Source organism: Typopeltis vanoorti, chromosome 24, assembly GCF_054136105.1.
Source record: "Typopeltis vanoorti isolate ZY-2024b chromosome 24, IOZ_Tvanoo_1.0, whole genome shotgun sequence".
NCBI lineage: Eukaryota > Metazoa > Arthropoda > Arachnida > Uropygi > Thelyphonidae > Typopeltis > Typopeltis vanoorti.
Window position 1 is genome coordinate 47,772,501 of NC_143572.1, and position 22,237 is coordinate 47,794,737.

Below are 22,237 nucleotides of genomic sequence, written 5' to 3' on the forward strand. Positions count from 1 at the left end.
TCTCTCTCTCCAAAGGTCATCTCTCTATTGATTTCGGCAAGGTTTTGTTAACTTCTGGTATTAAAGTGCTAATATGTACATGTAATGCTAGATTTATTATCGTGATGGAATCCTTAACCAAGAAATATTAATTTCACTTACTCGTCCACACAGTGGCCTGCTGTGAGAATCCACTCATCTGTTAATATGGCTCCTCCGCATCGATGAGTGCTGGCAAAGCCAAAGAATGACGTACGACGGACGGAAACCTGAAATAACCAATCGATAAGAAACCGTTTCCTTGTCTGTATTAAAAAAAAAAGAAAAAAGGAAGGCATTTCCGCATAGAAAAAAAAATTCACTACATTTGACTTACCTGCCATGGCCAAGCTCCGAAAGCAGAGTTCTTTCCCCCCACCACTTTAGTCTGGGGTAGTGGCGTGGACAGACCACATTCCAGCACACGTGCTCCTTTAACAGGAAACATTGTAAATTAGTAGTGAAAGCACCAATATTCATTATCTGATATTTCGAATTCTACAATAGCTACAGTTATCAGCTACCAGAATATCTTACCTGTGTTATTAGCAGGATGGTTGATGGTAGCATCAGAAGCATTCACCGTCTGTACTTGCTCGTTGGAAGCTGCTTCGACGAGTGGTTTTCCCGTTGTTTGTGGGAAAAAAATGAATGGATCCTGAATCCACGATGGTACCTGCGGATAGGTCACTGGAGCAGGAGTAGATGGCGCTAATGTAGGAGGACGGTGATATACGGTAGACGTTGGTTTTTGATTTGTAATTATTAATGGCTGAGATATGATGGCAATGGGTGGTCCTGTAATGTACGTCACTTTATTTACTGTGGGTGTCGTTGAGGGCGGCTTCCATGTCACAGGAGGTTCGCTAGATGGCGTCGTGTTCGGAGTGTATGGGGCTGTACTTGGAGTGAGGATGAAAGGCACATCTGGAACCGTATTATCTTTGTCACTGTGGGAGCAGCAACTACCCACCAGGAAAGTGTCGATGCACGTTCCAATCTGTTTGCCATCACTTTTAATGCAGTCCCACACAAACATGCATGTGCCTTGCTCCCCCAAAGCATTGCTGCAAGTCTTCGGACGAATTTGAATGGGAAACACTAAAATAAAATAATAAAAAAAAAAAGAATTTTAGGTTTTTGAATTCAGGTTCGACGATCAAACATATAATTCTAACCTGGGTGACTTTCTACTCATGCGCCAACAAGATTGACTTATTCATTGCTAGGGATCACGCACCTTAATGATCCTGTTTGAATAAACAAACTTAAGACACTTACCTCCAGGCTAGATAGCTAAAAATGGGTAGTGTCAAAGCTATCCTGATTTCAGTGTTAACCCGGCACACAATAGATGCCTGGCCTGCTCAGTTATCACTACAGATCGCGATCTAAGACAACAGGAGATGTAATGTATACCTGTGGACACGCTGCTGAGTCAATTAGGGTTGCAATAGGGAAGAAATGTTGACTTTAACAATCTATCAGCGTTCCTTCCTCTGCCCCCCTTTTTCCCCAGTTGCTTACAAAGCGTAACGGACGCTTCGCATCCCGTAGCGACCGTACCTTTGGAGGAAATCATTTTTTAAGTAATATATCTTTGGGGTGGCGGATAAATGCTTTCGCAAGGTAGTAATAGAAGCAACGAAATGTACTTTAGGTTCCGGGTTTCCTAGAGCAAATATCTGATCAAGATTGAGGTCAACAAGGGGATCTCATCAAGATTACGTGGACATTCGAACTCCGCCGAGTAATTTCGTTTGCTAGAAGTTTTGTTCGGGTTTGTCAGGTTACTGGTTTGATCATAATCCAGTTAATTGCCCACAGGTCATCTGCCTATAGCTAGTTTAAGTGAATGTCAAAGAAATGCGAATTCTCAATTAACAAAATTCGTATAAATGATAAAACTGGATCGCAAATATTACATTTGTTATATCGTTCCTTAATTTTTTTCTTCCTTCCCTCCCGCACATCCTTGTTCCGTTCCCTTAACCCACAAAGAGTTTGATTTACCAGACTGATTCATCCAAAGAAATTTCAAGTGTGGCGTTGACGAATACATTACCTCATTTGACACCTCGTAGGCACACAGAAACACGCCCACCAGCTTAGGGTTAGGTAACAGCTACAGGTGAAAGAACTCTAATAGTCTGTAACCAGGAAATGGTCTATTTTCAAACCCATGCTGTTTAAAACACCGAAAATGTGGATAATTTTTCACTCACGGACGAAGACGACTTCGTTATGTTTAATTCAAACAACTCTATTATAATTTTACAAATACACATCGAAGACATTAATGCTTACCTGCATCCCACGTCAACAGAAAAGACACCACAGAACTCCAGGCGAGTAGATGATAGGGGACTCTCATGATATGACTTCGGACCACTAGAAAAAAATAAATAAATGCATTTATTATCTTTCAATGTTCTCAGAATAAGGCTTAGAATTAGGATATACTAAGAACATGCAAGTTTACATCTAATACTTTAACTTTCAATAATGAAACAATAAATAGAAAAGGTGGTAATTTTTGTAACAAAATTAGCAGTAACAGTTCCAATAACTACAGGGTTTTTTTAGCAGGAACTTCTATCTACCTACAGTAACTGAACACTAGTTTAAAATCGTATTACATTTAGAAGGGCAGTTTTGTGAATGCTAAATAATTATAAATAATTTTTAAGATTTAAATATTTTATCACGTACTGTGAAATGGTGTGAATCCAACAATCTAGTCCTCGTCCGATTAAATGAAATTTATTTTCCAAAATTAACAAGAAACATCGACATAACGACACCTTCGAATAACTCCTAATCTACTCCGATAGGTTTAAGTTCAAATTGGACGTGGTTGACTACAGCGACCTCCTTCGCCATTCTTTTATTTCTATTTATAGGGCACTCTCGTAGCCTAGTTGTAGAATGTTCAGCTATTTGCTGGTTCGGAACTACTTTAGTAAGAGAAGTCTTGTTCGTCTTCTTTTGAACTACCTTAGGGTAACCAGTAGTATCATAGGCAATTAATAAGTTCCTAAATAGGACTCAGTACATACTCCCCCCTTCTCCTCCAGATTCTCATGGAGATGGAGTAGGAAGGAGCAGAGAACTATACAGTTTGGAAAAGCAAAACCCAACATTTGCGTCATTTATTTGTAATGTTGGACACGGTCGATCGACTCTTCCAGGATACTCCATCCAACGATCCTCCCACTTATGTTTAAATACACATTAATCTGAAATCGTAAAGAAAAAAAAAAATTCAAAAACCGGTTTGAGAGGAGGAGGACTAGCGCAGAGACTCTACTGTTGTTTCAGATACCATGAAGTATGACCCGATAATATCTTTTTCTAGTAAAGGGTGCGAACTACTTAACTGCATCTCCATGGCATTCGGACACCTTGCCTAATCCTTAAGCCGTATCGTGAACCCCTTCGTAGAGAAAACGCAAACACAGAGACACGCGTCAGGCTGACCAACCTTGAATAACCACTCAATACAAGCTGGTTGAGTGCCTCTGCTAGCTTTGTTATCGCTCTAGAAAGATGAATGAATTATTTATTAAAGCCCAAGGCCATCAACCTTGGTCTCGTTTCTATGGTTACTTGATTTAATGACAGTCTTTTAGCAGTCCGTTCTAAGCATGATTGCATTGTCTTTGGGATATGCTTCTTTGTACGTAGTCATGTGCTGCTAATGAATATCTCCAAATAGCATACACTTACACTCATTGCCATTCTCACGACGTCCTATTAGCAATTCAATGTAATGCTCGGGTCAGTAACCACTATTTGAACAAGAAGGGTGCATCGGAGTTGATACGCCCTGTAAAATACACACGTCAGTCATTTTAATGAATCACCAATAAAATATGCTTCTGTGGGAGAAAAAAAAAATTGAAACCGATTGTAACAGACGAATGGATGGGGAGTATTTCGAGGATAGCAGTCTAAAATATAGTCTGTTAGAAGTCCAAAGATATAATGGGCGCCATCTTGAAATAAAGTATAATACATTATGCTTTCTTTGACGATTTTTACGTGATTTATCACAGAGAACTAAACCTCAGAAAACGTTTACGGAAAATACTAATATAAGTAATATAATATAAATTCTCTCCGTCTAATAGGCTGTGGGTTTAAATCTCACGTAAAAATTTGCACAAATTGTGACTGTTTTACGAGTAGGGGGTGGTGGTTCTTTTCGTTGTCGCCATCTGAAACTAACATCCTTCTTATCGGAAGCCTTGAACTGGGAAATGGGTTATCTATCTAATCTAAATGTCCACCTACGATACTAAATGATACGGAGATAGCAACTCTTTCCTCACAGGAACTCGGGGTTTGCATTCCTCAAAGCCGGAAAGCCTGCCAGAAGAATATTCTCAAATAACAGACAGAAAGCACAATCCTTTTAGTTGCTTCGGTCGTAAATCCAAATAACAACAACGGTCCTAAATGTACAATAGGTTTACAAATCTTCCTAATACCAGATGATAGATTAGGATTAGGATTATTTGGAATCAAAACCGAAAACTGGTGAACTATACCTGTGAACTCTGTAAGTTCACTTGCTGATTTTTTTTTCTAGAGAAAAAACATTTTTAAAAAATTTTTTTAGAAAGCCTTATTTTATAATTTTAGCCAGAATCTGGTATCCTTTGAAGTATTTTAATATAGAAAATGAAACTCATCTCAACTTCCACCGAAAGAAAGTGGGACGGTGATTGATGAGTATTGTATGAGCAACACCAAATTTGCGATTTCGGGCGAATTATAATGACATAAGTCACCACGTAATAATTAGTCCATATCCACGAAATTTATTATTTTAGCGTTTATTTTATATTTTTACTAATTTAAATTAATATGTTCTTTTAAGATCATTACGTTTTAATGTAATCGTTTTAATTTATTTAAAATATTATTTTAAACATTTGACATGGTACTGTTAAAGAAAATGGAGATACTGGCACCTTTTAAAACTTGAAAGTAAGCAATTTCTTATTACTGATGCTTGGATTGGTTGTTTGTAATTAAGACTGAAACACATGAAGTCAATAGCGTAGTCTATTAATCGCATATGTCTTGGCAAGCATTGGCTGTTTTGTGCAATGAAATTCGCGAGTTTCTCTTAGGAATAAAAACCTGACAACAAATTACGAGACCGGCTAACTCCACTTTAGGATCCTTTATAAAGGTTTTTTAAGTCCTAAATTGGATTCGAACTCAGGGTTTCCTGTTTAAGAAATCCTGACATAAGTTGTCTACGGCATAAATAGTGGTTTTGACAACGAAATACTTCTAGCACGAATGGGTACTTAGAAATATTATCTAATAGACACTAAAATTCGAGAGAAAAAAATTAAAATCTAGTAAGGAACATAATAGATGCGTGAGTCACGCGGAGAATAAATCTAAATGTAATTGAAACCAGAACAAGTACATCTAGGATCAGTGATGAAGTGATTTTGCTTAGCATCCATCTTAACTGATGCACTCCATAAAGAAATCTTAAACTGTTTGCAGGTGATTGATCGTCTTGCCTCTTTTAGATGGAGAAATTAATATATACAGTCACTGATCTAATTAGCTCTGCATTATTCCCTACGAAATCATTAGCGCACCTTTTCTCCAATATATATAAACTGTCAATGGCAGATTTGCTTTCCACGTAGTCCTATCCAGCTCCGAAAGATCAAACATTTTATTTAACTTATTCAATGATATTCACAATTATATAATTAGTATTCGTTTTATACACACTACGTTGCAAAATTTAATATTTCACAAATTTCCATACATCCTTGACAACACAGAATTCACCTGGGCACTACGCCAAGGTTTTTATTCCGAATCAGGAAAATCCTTCCCGCACTATAACATAACACAAATGAGAACGAACCAACGATGTAATCTTCTAAGTAACATTTGCCATACCCAAACGTTCATTAAGATTTCGAGAGTTTGTGAATTCGTCACTTAGCACCACCGCTTGTGGTTTGCTAACGTATCAGTGTACACCAACTATTTCGAACATTATTTTCGTATGATATTTGGCTTGTATTTAGAGATCTTTCCAGGAAAGCGGAGTTTATGAAATTCAATACGCAACGTTGCTGATCAAATCTCTACGGCCTGTGGACTTCTTGAATTCCTAGTTGAAAGAATGAATGGAAGAGCGCACAGTTTTTCAACATTCTTCTTTCTCTTGTTTTCAGTTAAGGTCTCCTGTTTCTTGGGTTTATTTTCACCATCACGTTTGCATCTGTTAGTGACTTTAGTAATCGTTTTCGAATGCCCTTATTGCACTGCAATCACACGCACTTATTGACTAATACGGCAGACTACGATAACCCGTCGCCAGAAGATGGCAAACCAAAATAAAATAATTTTGTTGATGGAAGTAACTTAGGGTGGCATTCTGGGATCATAAAGATCATAGAAGCACATTGTTTTTCCTCTGAAGTCGGCACGGATATGGAGACACACCATGTTTGAAATGCATTCCCAAACAAGTAATGCAATGTCGTTACCTCCAGGAAAATATACAAAAATAGATGAAGCGTTTATTTTTAATGTATTTTTATATTCATAAATATTCTAACTAAAATATGTCAATAACAATGGCAAAAACTACCTGGAATGTTTGTGATCAGTTTTCCACCACATACATATACGTGGGAAGCGAAATTGTACTTCCTTTACCCACTAGAGAATGTCACACAAGTGCCTTCAAAAGTAATATGAACGTGGTAATTTATTAAGATACTAATTGAACTCTTACATATATATCTGTCAGGAGAACAAAGAAAGAAAGTTTAGATACGGGTAGTACATAGAGTTTTCAGGATGTAGGCAATTTAAACAGATAACTCCAACATGCAACTATTGTATGTCACAGCATTACGGATTATAGATTAAACTACTGGATAAGGATCTATGGCTCCTTTTTTATGATGCCAAACTAGCAGAAACTCGACAATAAATGGTCTAGTCTCAGCAATTAATATTGACGATCTGTTGCGTTGCAAGTGTATTGTTTCTGTAGACATAATCATTTCGATATTCACTTTTTTACCCAAATTTCACCTTATATCACGGTGGTATCTTGCAGTGGAGAAAACAGATCATCTAAAGACCCTACTTTACAGGCTTCAGACATCGAACTTTTCCAAGTCATTTCATATCTCCAACGAGCAAGGTGATGGTTTCAAAGGTGATGAAATTCAACTACCAGTTAAAGACGTTCAAACATCTTTGCACACAGCGGAAAGTGTGCGAACCTACAGCCTTGGATAAGAAAGTGAAAGACTCGTAAACCAGACTGGCAGATACAGAGGATTCGAAAACTCGTCAGTGATCATATCTCAGTGTTTTTAATTGGAAAGTGCAGTTGAGTGGACTATCGAAAGGAGGGTGCTGATGTCAGGTTTTAACGTAGATGCAGATGTAATGTGTTTGTTTTTCTAGAGAAGAAAACCTTTGTGCTAATTATTGGAAGAAGCTATTTTGGTGACAGCTTCACAAAACTGAGGCTTCCAGTACCGTAGAACATTTAACCAAAGATGTTTCGGAGACGGAGAATTGGTTAGGCATCCTTCATAGCTATGAACCAACGTAGATTATGGAAGTTTGATCTCTAAATTGCCTGCACAGTATCAGTTAATGCACATACCATGGAGTTATTGTTGGAAAGTGTTAGTGGTCTCTGAAGATTTGTACGGAAATTTAGTTCACATTGGACAGATGTGCATCATACCATTGAAATGTAATTCAGCCTCATCCATCTGAATCTTTCCTTGGCTGTTCTGCATTTCCACTCGAGAAAAGTGCTTCGACATATCAGTGGAAGATGTTGCTAAAGTTTTTTAAGGGTGAGGAGAACGAAAAGGAAGACTTCCATTACCTTCATGGTGATTAAGATCATAAAGTGAGAGTGAATTATGTTATTAACTGCGTGTGTTTACGGTATGTTATTTAATTTTATATTTTAATTAATCAATTATTATTATTATTGGCTGAGAGAACAAACGTCACATTCTTAAACAGGTCAATCGGTTTAAAGATCGCACCATAGAATTATGCAGTCCAGATAATCTGCGCTAGAGGCCAAACACGAAATTTTTCAAACCACTTTAGGCCTCCACAGTGGTCTCACACTTAATATTGAAAATCGAGTACAACCAAAACAATTGTCGAACTTCGACGCCACAGTGTGGGGTTCGAATTCGCACTCTGTAGGTTGGAAAACGGAATGTTATCCATTCTGCCAAAGAGGGAGGAAAATTGTTCATAGTAGACATTATGAAATTTACTCACAAATAAATGCGTTTATCTGCATACTTTGTTTACCTGATCATCCGACGCCTATTTTATGGTTTAGATGGCTTCTTTTTTTATCACGTTTAACCCAATTTTTTGCTAACCTAATTTCATTTTTTTAAAATTTCATCTTCTCAGGAATGAGCGACTTTATGGCGAAGAATTCAACCGTCTAGAATCTTGTATTCAAGATGAAGAGATGTGTGAAGAAAATAAAAAGTTTTTTTTTCTTTATTCTCCTCTTGCGTCTTGCTCTCTTGGTGTTAAGATGTGTCATGCATTTGTGTAGAACCTTGGCCACGATTATCTAGTTTGTATCGCTAACAATGAAGTGATATGTGGCATTCATCAAAAGCTGAATGGGTTTCGTAGTCAGAGTAGAAATGTCTAAAATTAGTGCTGTATACTGCAATTACAGTAGGAAATTTGGTGATTTGTCTCACTCACTAAAAACTGAAAACTTAATACTTTGAGGAGGTTAAAGTTGAAACTCATAGGATTCGAACCCAGCTGTCTTAATGAAAGGATTCAATAAAAGCTTGAGCGCACAAACCGGAAGTCGTTGTATTATGAATTTGAAATTATTAATAGATATCCTCGATATGAATCGTTAAGCCATCTGTGTAGAGAGCGTTCAAAGGAAAACGAAACGGTTTTGTTAGTCCTAAAAAGGTGTTATCCATTTAAGTTTAGCCTGTGACTGTTTAATTTTCTTTTTAAATTTTATTCATCCTATATTATTTAATAAATGCTTATTTCTTTTTTAATTGTATTCTGGAATAATCCTGACTTTACTTGAAATATTCCATATAATATACACAAATCAGTATTACTAGTTCAGTATAATTTTCAAGAGCTGCTTTTTAATTTATTCGTTTGTTTATTCATACTCATGGCTGCAAAGTATGTAATGTATACCACAAAGATGGACGTTGGTTTGCCTTGATAAAAACATAAATAGAGAGGCAACATGTACTGCACTATAAATTATTTGTAATTTATTTTTCTCTAATTTTGAATACTGGTAATAAACCACATTGCAAGGTACACTGGTGTCCAAAAACCTAACGAGGAATACTATACTATTTCTGAAGATTATAACCGCAAATTCAGACGAATCTGCTTGTGGTAATTTTTATAACTGACGATTTCGAGTAGAAAGCAGATACACATTCAAATTTTCGAATCGCGTGCAAAGGGATCACGTGGTAGCATTCAAAAGGATAAAAGGCAAAAGGCTGCGCTAAGCGCATTGTGTCTGAAGGAAGCTTCTTTCGTGAAGGAACAAAGTTGGAAACTTGGATGTCCTGTAATGTCTCAAAGACGTCATCTAGATGATTTCATGCGGAGAAAAGTTATCGGAAAGCTTCAAGAAGGCCATAAAATTACTGATAATTCCAGAGAGTTTGGAATCTCACTTAGCGTTGTATCCACGTTCTGGGCAGTGTTTCAACCCAATGGAATGTGTTGCAGACGTTTGCTAAGAGGTTACCCTCACTGAGCATGAAAACATATTTTTGGTTATAACAGCAAACGTAATCGACGCGCATCGGCAGGTCAGCTTGTAAGCCGGCTCCATTCAAGCATAGGTACGCGGATATATCGAGAAACTGTGACAAGACATCTGCGACAGGTAGGCATATACGCCGATGGTCTGTAGTCCGCATCCCTTTATCCACAGCTAATCGTACAGCATGTTTTCAGTAGTGCTGTATCCATAAAAACTGGACGACACCAATGGACTAATGTGCTTTATATAGATGAGAATCGTTTAGTCTTTTCTCCATTCTAGACGACACTTCATCTGGCGTGAAAGAAGTACTGCTTACCATCGCGAGAATGTTCTTGAAAGGGATAGATACGGTCGTGTTGAGGTCATGGTGTGAGGAGGCATTATGCTTAATGGACGCACCAAGCTACATGTGCTGGAAAAAGAGAATATGACCCATAGAACACTTTTGGGACATAATAGGGAGACGTATTTCTGCTCCAAATTTCCTCTCCACAAAACAAACAGTGCGTTATCCTTGCTCTGAAGGAGAAGTGGGCTAGTGTTTGCCTCAAGAACTGAATCACTTGCTGCTAAGCATGGTACGATGTGAGCTGCATGGCAGATGGGAATTACCCTGAAATGTCTCTCCGCATAGTTTTCTGTAAGCACTGTACATTACTTCCTTAACTATGTCCTTAGGAAATTTGTAACTTTTGCCAAAAACGTATTGCAATTGCATTTGTACGCAATTTATAATGCGCAATTTGGACCATTTGGTTGCAGTTATGAAAATGTTTTCATATACTGGTAAAATATAGTTCGTTCCTTAGCTTTTAGACCAGTGTATGAAGATAATGAATTCACGACTGCAGTCGTACAGTACTGGAGGTTGGGGTTGCGGTTTATAATTAGCCAAGTTCCAGCGAGACGTTATCATAGGTTGCCATATTAATGATCCATCATTCTATGAAGTTGCAACACCGTCACAGCATCTAAGAGCAGATTGTGTTTTCACTAAAAGATAAAATTAAGGATAAAAGAAGCTCAGAAGACATAAACTGAGAAAAACCTGCGGGAGAGTTTTAGAGTGGTTATACTTTCTTCCCACAGTGCCAAAGTGGATTCGTCGAATCAAGAGTTCAAGAAGTCAGAAGTTGACCAAAGAAGAAGGTCATACTAAAACATACGCACCAAGCCTCGGTTTCCACGGATGAGTTGTTACACATGCCACAATTCAAACATCATTCTGTATACAAAACAGTGCTTGGGTTGCATTTGTTTGGCGCACGCCTTGTACTGAGTGAATGGTAGATCGTTGGAATGTGTATGGAGTGACAAAAACTGTTGTGTACCACTAGACACAGGCAACAGAGAACTGTTCAAATTAATATTACAATGTCATTTTGAACAGTTCTCTGTTGCCTGCCTAGTGGCCAAAATACGTATGTCTATTTACGTTTAGAAGAAGATCTATCTAAGTAGAGTGATACCATTAATTACCAAAGTTGGGTCACCAGTATATTGACACTCAGGTATCCGTATAATTTTTGCATCGTAGTGTCGGCTATTATAGTTGTTACCTTATCAAAGGCACGAAATATATTTTGTGTAGAAGTTCTACAAAAACTAGATTAGAATTGGTGTTTCTCCAGCTGAAGAACAAGATCTTTTTTCTGCTGTTCCAACACCATAGAGGTTACTTCCACAGTCCGCGTGTCACTAGGTCAATATAATAGTTTCGATGCACTTTCATAAATGTATAATAAATCTCAGAACAGTAAATGTTACTGAATAAAATTATGTGATCTTATGTGATAAAAGAATCAAGTTAAACGAAATCAGAGAAACTGTCAAATTACACCTATTTATACTCACAGACCAGAGGGACAGAAATGGATTGTTGTTTGACCAATCAGTAAATGCTTCATTAGTTAACATCCCCGCTTTTTAGATACACTCACACAGTATTATTTTTCTTTATTGAATATCAGAAATTTCAATGAATAATCCTTATGGAAGTCTGTAGGGTACGTAAGCAGTATCAGGAAGTATCAAGATTTCCGGAGATATAAATGCTTGTCTCATAAGTCTCAATACGGTTAATTATAATTAGTTTTTTCCACTCGCTTACGGGTCAATCCAAAAAGCATTTCTCCACGAGATGATATTGTTACTCATGTGTCGTTAGTTATCTTTTGCAAGCGAAAACAGAATACCCAAATATCGCAAATTAATATTACATTTACACACCATGCATACACCGGCGTGTCCATCAATTACTATACAATAGGTTAATAGATCAACTTCACAAATGAAGAGTCAATATGGAGCTAGATCACCCAACAAGTTTACTTACCTGCAGCTTATTAGGGGTGCTGAAGGTCAACATATCCACTTGTATGAAAAGTCACCTTTTCTAAGAACACAGTATGACGAAACAACACTTAAAACAGAGCTGACAGGCTCCCACATAGTTGCGAGTATTCCACATGAGTACGGAGCCCCCCAAAAAATACTGTGCCAAACTCCAACGGTGGGGGTGAGAGAGAAGGAAGAGGTCTGGGTGTTAGCGATAACGTCCTGCTCCACTTACCGCCGGCTGGAACGAATGACAATTCACGTGCTAGCGGTGGCAAGCGAGGATGTGCTGTGTCATGCGAACCGTAAGAAACAGATGCACTAGCCTGAAGGCGATGTTCCGATATAAAGGTGCACCAGCAAGTCTGGTTTGGAACTAACCTACTTACCAGCAAATCAAGCCCTCCTCCTGCCTTTTGTTTGTAGCTCCAAGTGATATTTTTACCGCTTGTTTGCTCTTCAGTTTTTACTGAAACGGACCGTTAGCAATACGATGATCTTAGGGAAGCAGAGGAACTAAACTTCGTCAATGAAATAATATTATTAAGGAGTTATGAACATAGACAACAGTCATGTGACTTCTAGCATGAGTTTTGCCTTTTTCGCAAAAATTTGACCTCCAAGAAAGGCTCAACCTGTTCTCAGCTGGTTATGAGGCTTTCGTTTCTTTCTTTTAGTTAGAATGAGTTATATTTATTTGCTAGAAGAGGAGGTTTTTGGTTACAGAGACATTTGGTTGATAGGTTGATAACCATTGTTCCTACCTGTTTATGATAAATTTCACTGTGTGATCTGAAGTAGTTTGTCCATAATAATGGATTGATTTTCTTCATGAATAATAACACGAACGTTCTTCAACAGCTTTACGTTCTGATAATGGTCACAATAAATCCTCAAAACAACTAGCCATTTCTGATTATGGTTCTGTAGGAATTTTACAAAATCGCATACGCTCCAACATATGTCATAAATATTTCACACAAACTTCTGCTAAGTTCCGAAACTCACGGTAAATTCTTTGACTTTTTTTAATGCCGAATGCCACTACTTCCTAGTGTGCAGAACTTCCATACTTCATCAGACCGTAACGACACTCTCGTCCCACGGCCTAACAAAGGACACAACACATAAAGAACGCCCCTATTGGATATAAGTATAAGGGGGGAGGCAGCTCCTCATACCTTTAGGTGTGTGTTTATTTGTTCATTCTTCCAGAAATGTTGACCTGTTTAACGACTCATAGGAAGGTGGTTAGCATCCCAGTTTTCCACGGGACCATGGAATATGTTTGGGGTCACCCACCCTAATACACACACATACTGCGATTGTTTATTTGAAAACTGGCAGTGAAATCAAAGCACGCGTGTAAGAAATTTTACAATGGGTTGGAATACGTTGACAGACAGTTCAGCTGGAACAGTTTCACGTTTTGTTCCAAGACCTCAAAGTATGAATTAGGCGACGGATTCTACCTGCGTTTACAGAAAAGACGTTTGATCCCACCTATCCCCCCAATTCATAATAAAGGGCTGGATTTGTGTATTGCACGCAAATACTGTTATTTAGAAAAACCGAAAATTTATATAAAGAAACCTATCATGAATATTTGTATTAACAGAAAAAGGTGTAATCTGCATACCCACGTGTTAATGAGAGGCTGCTTCACACCAAGTAAAGCCAAACATGACCTTGGAGGCTTGCGATGAAATGAATTTTAACTATTCCTAAATTCATAAACACAAAAAACTACAGTGAAAAGTTGATGTTTAGCACTCGATGTTCTGACACAGACTTCGACAGCTGCAGATGCTCTGTATTCATGTCCGAGATGATTCACTGACACAGAACAGGCGAAATAGGAAATCCTCTTTGGTAATGAGTCGCTTTCCATCAATCTCTACTCTGCCTGTTTCTTGGATTTCTTTTCCCTGATATTTCCATTGCTTAATGATGTTAACCACTGCCGATTCCTGGTGCGCTTATTATGTTGCATTCGCGCCAACTGAAGTGCTACCAAGGGCTAAGAGTAATATGGGCCTTTGGCACCTCGTCGGATGTTAGCTATCTCTAAACTACACTGCATTTCCAATACCATTCACAATTATAATTATTTAGCGTGCATCCCTTGCTTTATACATTCCCTTACATACTTTGTTATTGGTCAACAGTATTGGCTAAAATTGAATGCCATGATAATTTTTGCAATGTAGTGTATTTGACTTAGATATCTTGACATCATCGAGCCCTGAGAAAGAGTTTCCTGTTTTAGAATCTCTATCTAAACAGGTCTCCCTAAAGTGCAGATCGCGGCCGCAGGAAATGAATGTAAGTTCACTTAACTCCAGATGAAGATTTACGTGAGTTTTTTTTTTCTTAATGCTTGTGTGTAGCGACTTTAATTTTTTTTTTTTTCAGTATAGCACCTGCTTTTAAAATGTTGCATTACACTCACGTATATGCTTTAGCATAAATGTTTTCTGGTAAAAACACGTTTTGCCAAAATACTGGTTTTCCGTATTATTTAAAGCAGCCTTCCTCTGTAGAAGGAAGTACTGAATAGATTTTGGGAAGCCGCGTGGATTTTTTATTACTATGTATGTTATTTTTATTATTATATGATTATTATATCAAAATGAATATAAATTCATTATCAATATAAAACAAACGATAAATGTATGCATTGGGTTCTAGATAACAAATATAATGTATCGCACTACTTAAAGGACACGAACTCTGACGAACTGTCATATAGTGATTTCATTAGGAGTTGTGGGGAGACATTTCCCCCCTTATGATTTAGGTGTTTTTTCATCAAAAGGCTGACGCATTTATTCTCAAATATCGAATATTTTTAAACAGATATTGGACAGTAGTGGCCTCTTTCCAAATCCTACTTTTGCTACGGCTGTCTTTGATATTCCAAGTTGCTCGAATTATCTAACAAGAGTTCGTTTTATATGAGTGGAAATTTTAATTAATTCGCTTCCTTCTTCGAGACATTAGCCCAAAAGCTTTAAGGAAATAGATACCACAATTAAGTACGGATGAAAAGGTCGGAATAATTTCTGAAATGTGTTTCTTTCATCACCAGTCGAGGTCATATTCACACTACAGGGAGAAATTGATAGAAAAGTACTGTCCTCTTGACTTCTCTCTTCATACATTTCATCTGTGCTTGTTCTGTACCAGAAAAAAAAAAATCCTCACTTACAAAACACCCGGAAGACGAAGACGGCAAAGTTTACTTCCGGGAAATCCCAAAACATCTCATAAATTCAACAAAATCCGGCTTTTGTATATACCGTGTTATGCGAGCGCACAGCCCTTTGCTCTTACTACTTCTTAGGAAACTAAACACTCACTTTATAGGCTGTCAGCACGTTCAACAGAGGATCAACAGATCCAGCAAGGTCATGTGGACGTAGCAGTCCAATATGCGACTTCAGTATTTCCAGTTTCGGGTATGTCCATTTATTTCTGTACATCATCATGAAAAACAGCTACAAAAGGTTTGCACTAGAGAGCGCTATAACTGGGAGTTAGTTTCTTTGTCAGTGACCGTAAAGAAAGACAAAAATCCTATAAAGATGTTTAGGTTTGTGTCACCATTTAAGGAAGCGAATAAAAGCATATAATCGCCAGGTTGACCTAAACAAATAAATCACAGTGCTCTTGAATAAAACATTTCTTTAAGAAGCATCTTACGTTTTAGTTAATTAACAAAGACATTTATTAAGATAATAATTATGGTTCCGTTATAATTATACTTTATAGTTCATTGCAAAATTATAGCTAGAAATGCGTTAGTCCCATACGCCGCCCCTTATTCCTACACAAATCATGAACTGTTACATAAAAAAAGCGTATGAGGTGTGAATTAATTAAATATGAATGAGCTTTGTTCAAATACACCAATGCCATGTATATTTTTATATAATCGCTTGTAGTCATACTTAATACTTTCACTGCGTATTTAATGTTTTTCAAATTCAGAATTGTAAGTGGGGAAAAAATTTTACGCTTATAATACTGAGACTTACGAATAGTAGATACCACGTGGTGACTCTTGGAAATTAAAAATAAATTATTAGCAAAGTGTTAGCATCTTTAATAGATGGAATTAAGACTCGGATGTAGGATATGAGCCAGTTTTTTTTTTTTTTTTTTTTTTGTATTTCTTGTAAAATTTCTAAATTACCAAATCATCATCCAGATTAGTGTTTACAGATGAAGGGTGAGCCCGTGTTGTTCGTTACTCCTCCATTAATATCATTGCTGGATGAATAGGGGAAATATTCATTGATCTGTTCCCCTACACAATACCTCGTGTAGTAGGCCGTATGAATTGCCCACTCGGTGTCTATATTGCAGTTGCCCATAATACAGATCGTAGATTAAAACCAATGATTTTATGTTCATCTTTTTTAACCCACTACTGAAGATTGCCTCTACGTATAATTGAAATGAATTATTTGTTCTCCTAGTAGTTTAGATGTAACTAAATTGATGAGGGATTGTCTTATAGGTCGTAACTTAGTGTAAATATTCGGGAAATAGCTATAGCAGTATTTTTAGAAGGGAAAGAAAAAGACAGTATTCATTTTTGAGTAGAATTTAGTTCTTTTGGGATAACTACCATTGATCTCGGCATTAGGGAAAAAGCCAAATCAATAATGCAAACAAACATAAATGGGAAGAAAATAAATGCAGTTTAACAACGTGAATATTTCAGCCACATGCAGAACCTCTCGCACTGAATGCGTTAAAATTAAGTTTAAGTCTTAATTACGTGTTACGTCTTGGTCACATCTTTGCTATTTTCTTTTTTAAATAAATAAATTATTGTTAATAAAGAATTTGTAGAGATTTACTAACAAAGCCAAATAAAAGAATGGTTTAATCGAATACTTCGATTTAACAATAACTGAGGCATTTTCGAATAAAATAAATTAAAAATAAATATTTTTATTTTATTTATTTTTATTTAATAAATAAATACATTTTTATTGCTCAAAGGGATGCTCATTTAGCGACAGAGAGGTGAGTAAGACAGGCAACTGGCGCTACCCTGTGGCCCTAGACTAACATTTATGTTATTGTCTGTAATAGCGTGAGTTCTACGGTCGATTTTTTAAGATACATGATTAAAATCCAAATTTAAAATATCCAAATAGGAAAAAATCCTACATATCCTTGCCAAAGATCACCTAAATCGAAATATCCAAAGAAAGATTTGGAAAAAGTTCCTCTATTTAGGGTGCCTTGAATCAGTCGTGTAAGTCTTTTTTAGGGCAGACTACAGCTATGAAAGCAAACGTCATATCCATAGGACCACCTAGGCGCTTGCATTTTGAGAGAATAAAGATAATACAGTAAACAAAGTAATTTGAATAAGAAAACAGAATCTCAACAAGCATTCAGATATTTGGTCTGCGCTGTGTGGGTACAGTGTGAGGTGGCAGTACGCGTTCAAATCGATAAATAAATAAATAACCCAGCTATCTTTGCCTCTGTTCAGAGGACGTAGTCATAATATTCGAATCTTTGATTGATATTCTGTTTTTGTTTTATTCAAAATACTTTTTTAATTTGTTAAGAATGTATACTGAAGAATGCCTCAGTTACTATTAGGCAAAATATTAGCTTAAAATATTCAATTTTTTGTGTGTTTATTTTTAACATTAACATGCGTAGCCAACTCATAAATCTAAATTAGAGCATGAATAAATTATATTGAATGGTCTCTCTCTCTCTCTCTCTCTGCTTGTTATTCTTTCTTAATTAATACAAAGTGTTTGATTTAAATAATCATTTCATGCACTAAAACGCTACTTCCTGCGAACTCTGTGCGTGACACAAGAACATCATAGTAGACGGCCAAGAAAGGTAGTTAAAACAATTGGACTAAATGTTCATACCGTGCTGCCATCTGTTAACAATGCAGGGTATTATAAAAATCATACAGTTTGTACCTTGACTTTTATTACAACAAACTGTAAGTAATATACATTAAATACAGAAATGAACGCTTATCAGGAAGTAGAATTTTCTCTACTTCTTATTTACGTTTTTCAATATTAAGAAAATATAATGATCTTTATTATCAGAAGAAAATATAATGATTTTTATTATCAGTTCAGATAATAAAAAAATACTATTTTAATACCATATGCCAGAAGACGTGCAGTTAATAGACATAATGCACTAGTTTCATTCTTAGTTGCTTTGACCGTAGTGCAAAATAAACTAGTCGAAGATGTTCTTATCAGGTTCAGATACCTAATTAACTGGTAGCAGACAATTTACAGGGTAAATCGGAAAGACTTTGCCAACACCTTTTGATGCACATAATTATCATATTCTAAATATTACAAAGTATGCAAATGAAGGGTGAATCCTGAATATGACTCATATTTTTCAGGTGGCGACACTGCACTAACTTTTGCGGCAGTCAGTATGTCGGCACCTTTCTGTCAGTGATCACACCAGAATAATCACGAAGTGCTATGCAGTTTTTTATTGTGTCAGAAAGTAACGCATGGGCGACTTACCAAAGGATTCTTTCTGTCGAAAGAGACAAAAATGCCCATCATGATGATAAGCATTTTATCATCATCAGGAGTAGCCCTGTTCTATCTACTGCTCTACGAAGAACTCGCCCAAAGTCCCTCATTTGGTCCTGTTTCGAGCTTTTCTGAGTTTTAGCTATCTGTTTGATTTAATCCTCGCAACGCTTCTTTGGTCTTCCATCTCTGGGATAAAATTCGAATATCAACTTTATCCATTTTTCGTTATTTCCAATTTGTCCATTTGTTACTTGGAATATGACCTGCTCATTGCCATTTGGATCTTTTAATGGATGTTACAATACATCTCAGGTCGGTGCTCTAACTCCAGTATTGCAGTGATCTTTCCATTTTTTCCGTGTAGTGCTCAACTTGTCAGTTAAGTTGAGAAGTAGTTCGCATTTAATGTAAGGCCATGTTTCACTTCCATATGCCATGATTAGAAGTGATAAACTGTCAACTATTTCTCTGTAAGGCAGATTAAGAAGTCTTCTTTCAATGTTTCATTTTTCCAACGGCAACGCAACCAAGTTGAATTCGACGTAGAACTTCTTCCTCTGTTCTAAATAAACACAGGAAGTGACGATTTCAATTTCCCGGTGTCTTCCATTGTATTGGCTTTTTGGAAATGTATTTATTATCAATTATTTTTGCTTTTTCCTTGTTTATATTCAGTCCTTTCTTTTTTACTTTCTGCTTTCAATTCATTGATTGTTTGTTGAAGTTCTTCAGCTGAGTTTCCTTAAAAAAAAAAAAGATGTCATCAGCAAATCAAAGGTGGTTGAGTTCTTTCCCATTAACTATAATTCCTCTTTTTTCCCTTCCTGATTTTCAAAAATTTCTTCTAGAACTGTTGTGAATAAATTAGGTGAAATGGCATCTTCCTGTCTAACTCCTCTTGTTTATAGGAAATTTCATATTTTTGTTCCTGATTTTATAGATGCATTTGAATTTAACTGATTGCTGATTTTTACATTCCATTTTGAACTCGTCTTCTGATTTCTTGCCGGCCTGGTTGGTCGCGTGGTTAGCGTATCTGCTTTCCAGCCAAGAAGCTGCGGGTTCGAATCTCGCCGTGGGGCATGGATGTTTGTGATTCCAGAACATAGGTCACTGCTGTGACCTATGTTCTGGCGCAGTAGGACCGTAAAAAAAATCAAAACTAATTTCTGTTCACTCTTTAATATATTGAAGACACAGAAACGCCTCAGTTTTTCTCTTGCTGTGTTCCTTCCTCACTCTTAGCAACGTTCCATAACGGCTTCTCTTCTGCGCATGCTCGGAAATACAATGGAACTACTTCCGCTTCAGTCCACCATTATGTGCCACCATTGCTGCTTTCAGCGCTGTGGGCTTGAAACAGCGATGCAGTCCTTTTTCATAGTACGGGAAAGTTACTTTTTAAAATTTTATTATGAAACAAGCAAAATTGATAATATTTGTTCGTCTTGTAAGACTTATGCACTGAGATAAGCTCATTTAATTACTTCCAATAATACAGAAGTAATCTCGTCTCTTGTCAACGACAGCATAGCGAATCGTGTTGATGCAAACAGCACTAATCCAAACACATGACAGCGCATAAAAATTATAATGAATCCCGTGATATATAGAAAAAAATAAACGTTTAACTAACTGCTTTTATAAAATGCTAAGCGTATTGCTAATGCTTAAACTTTAATTCATTTTTAATTCTTGGGATATCTGAGTTTTAATCCAGATATCCCACGTCTCCCCTTTAGTATACGTTAGACAGATTTTATTCTGATTTATATCATCCATTTTTATCTTATTATCGGTGACTTTTTAATAGTAACCTGCTTATCACAGTGCATTCACATTATTCATTGACGTGAATGCACTGGGCTAACTGCGTATATCAAATCAATGTTTTGTGCGCATCAACTGAGTTAGCATTGAGCAAAATGATTTCGACATCATGAAGAGACTCAATATTTCGATATTGAGTCTCTTCATAAATAGGTCGACAAACCCTTGAGTCCAGTGCTAACTGCAGCTCTAATCCTTCAATTTGTAGCCATTGGAAATTATTTAATTCCACAGTAGTGTGTACTACTACATCCGGATACGTAATTTTTTTAATTGTCTGTCGTAAACTTCTAGATTGATTAAAGCTTCCACCAAACTGATCGTTTAAAATGTGCTGGTACTTTATATGCAAAGTCTTCGCTCCATTTTGCAAATACGAGCTGACTTTCTGGAAATGGTTTTTTCATTGAGGAAAATACTTATGTATCTTAGTCCCACATCTCGTTTGAAAATTTGAAGTTTAGTTTCAAAGGCTTTTATGCATCGAAACATAGTGTCAATAATTTTGCCAAAACCTTGTAACGTTACATTCAGTTCATTGATATGAACTGAGAGGTCTGTAAAAACATCAGTGTACTGACCCGTGTACAATCACTGAGCTGAGGAAAGTGCTCCACATTTTTATTCTCAACATATTTCTGAATTTCTTCATAGCACTCCACAAATCTTTCGAAGACTTTTCCTCGACTCAACCATTTCACATTTTTATGCATCAGCAATCCGCTGTAAGTGGATTCAACTTCCTGCAATAGTGCAAAAAATTCTCCCTTGTGAAGGGGTCGAGCAGCTATTAAATTCTGTATTTATGTTACAACTGCCATTACGTCATCTAGTTCTGTGAATCTGCTGCTGGATAATGCAGCGAAGCGGCACAACTGGATGTCCAATAGATTCCATAAACAGCTTCACAAATCCGACCTCTTTTCCCACCATATTCATTTCCTGATGTATTTCTTGGCACGATTTGTAACTTTACATTGTCTGACCATCGGAAAATCTAGCAATGACGGCCAAGCGGGCCAATGAGGTGACATCAGTAGTTTCGTTAATACAAATCAAAAAAATATTTCCAATCATTTAAATCTCCTTTTAATTTATGTTGTACACCGAAGATCATTGTCATCACTCTATCTTTAATGGTATTAATGCTGACTGGTAAATCAGAAATACGCTTAATAAGAGCATCTTTATTTTGTATATCTTGAAATAAAAAAGGTGCGCATTCCAGAAAAGTTTCTTTCATAAATTCTCCTTCATTGAGAGCCTTTCCATGCTGAGCTATGGAGTGAACATTGCTGAAACTTGCCGATGTCAAAATCACATGGCATCTCAAGAATTTACAGAAGTTATTTGATTGACATTCTTTGTGGTGTAACTGCTGAGAAATGTATTTCTCCCTTCTTCCTCGCTTTTTTTCCGAAAGCCACTGATGATTGGTTACGAAATGTCTTTTTACATTCCACATTCTGCTTATTATTGTTTCATGGCACAATAGGCACAATGATTTGTCATGTCTTTTTTTGGGGGGGGGGGTTACCTTACATACTGTCTCTATCACTTTCTCGTATCGTCACTCTAAACCTTTTAATATCCTTTTTTTTAAATCTTAATTTTCTTCATAGCGGCTTTTCTACCACGAAGTCAT

At 36.7% G+C, this 22,237-nt stretch overlaps 2 protein-coding genes across 2 annotated transcripts in view; one reads left to right on the forward strand and one right to left on the reverse strand.

Annotated features, from left to right (window-relative positions):
* Positions 1–2,402, reverse strand: part of LOC150093172 (serine proteinase stubble-like) — a 12,658-nt gene extending 10,256 nt beyond the window's left edge. The window contains exons 1-4 of the mRNA XM_090413935.1: positions 2,326–2,402; positions 556–1,119; positions 356–450; positions 142–248 (exon numbers count right to left, since the gene is read on the reverse strand). Coding sequence (XP_090270061.1) covers positions 142–248; positions 356–450; positions 556–1,119; positions 2,326–2,392 — 833 coding nt within the window. The 5' untranslated portion in view covers positions 2,393–2,402. The remainder of the gene's footprint in view (positions 1–141; positions 249–355; positions 451–555; positions 1,120–2,325) is intronic.
* LOC150093165 (trypsin-1-like) overlaps positions 1–22,237 on the forward strand; it is a 379,787-nt gene that overhangs the window by 335,344 nt on the left and 22,206 nt on the right. The gene's annotated exons all lie outside the window — the stretch shown is intronic.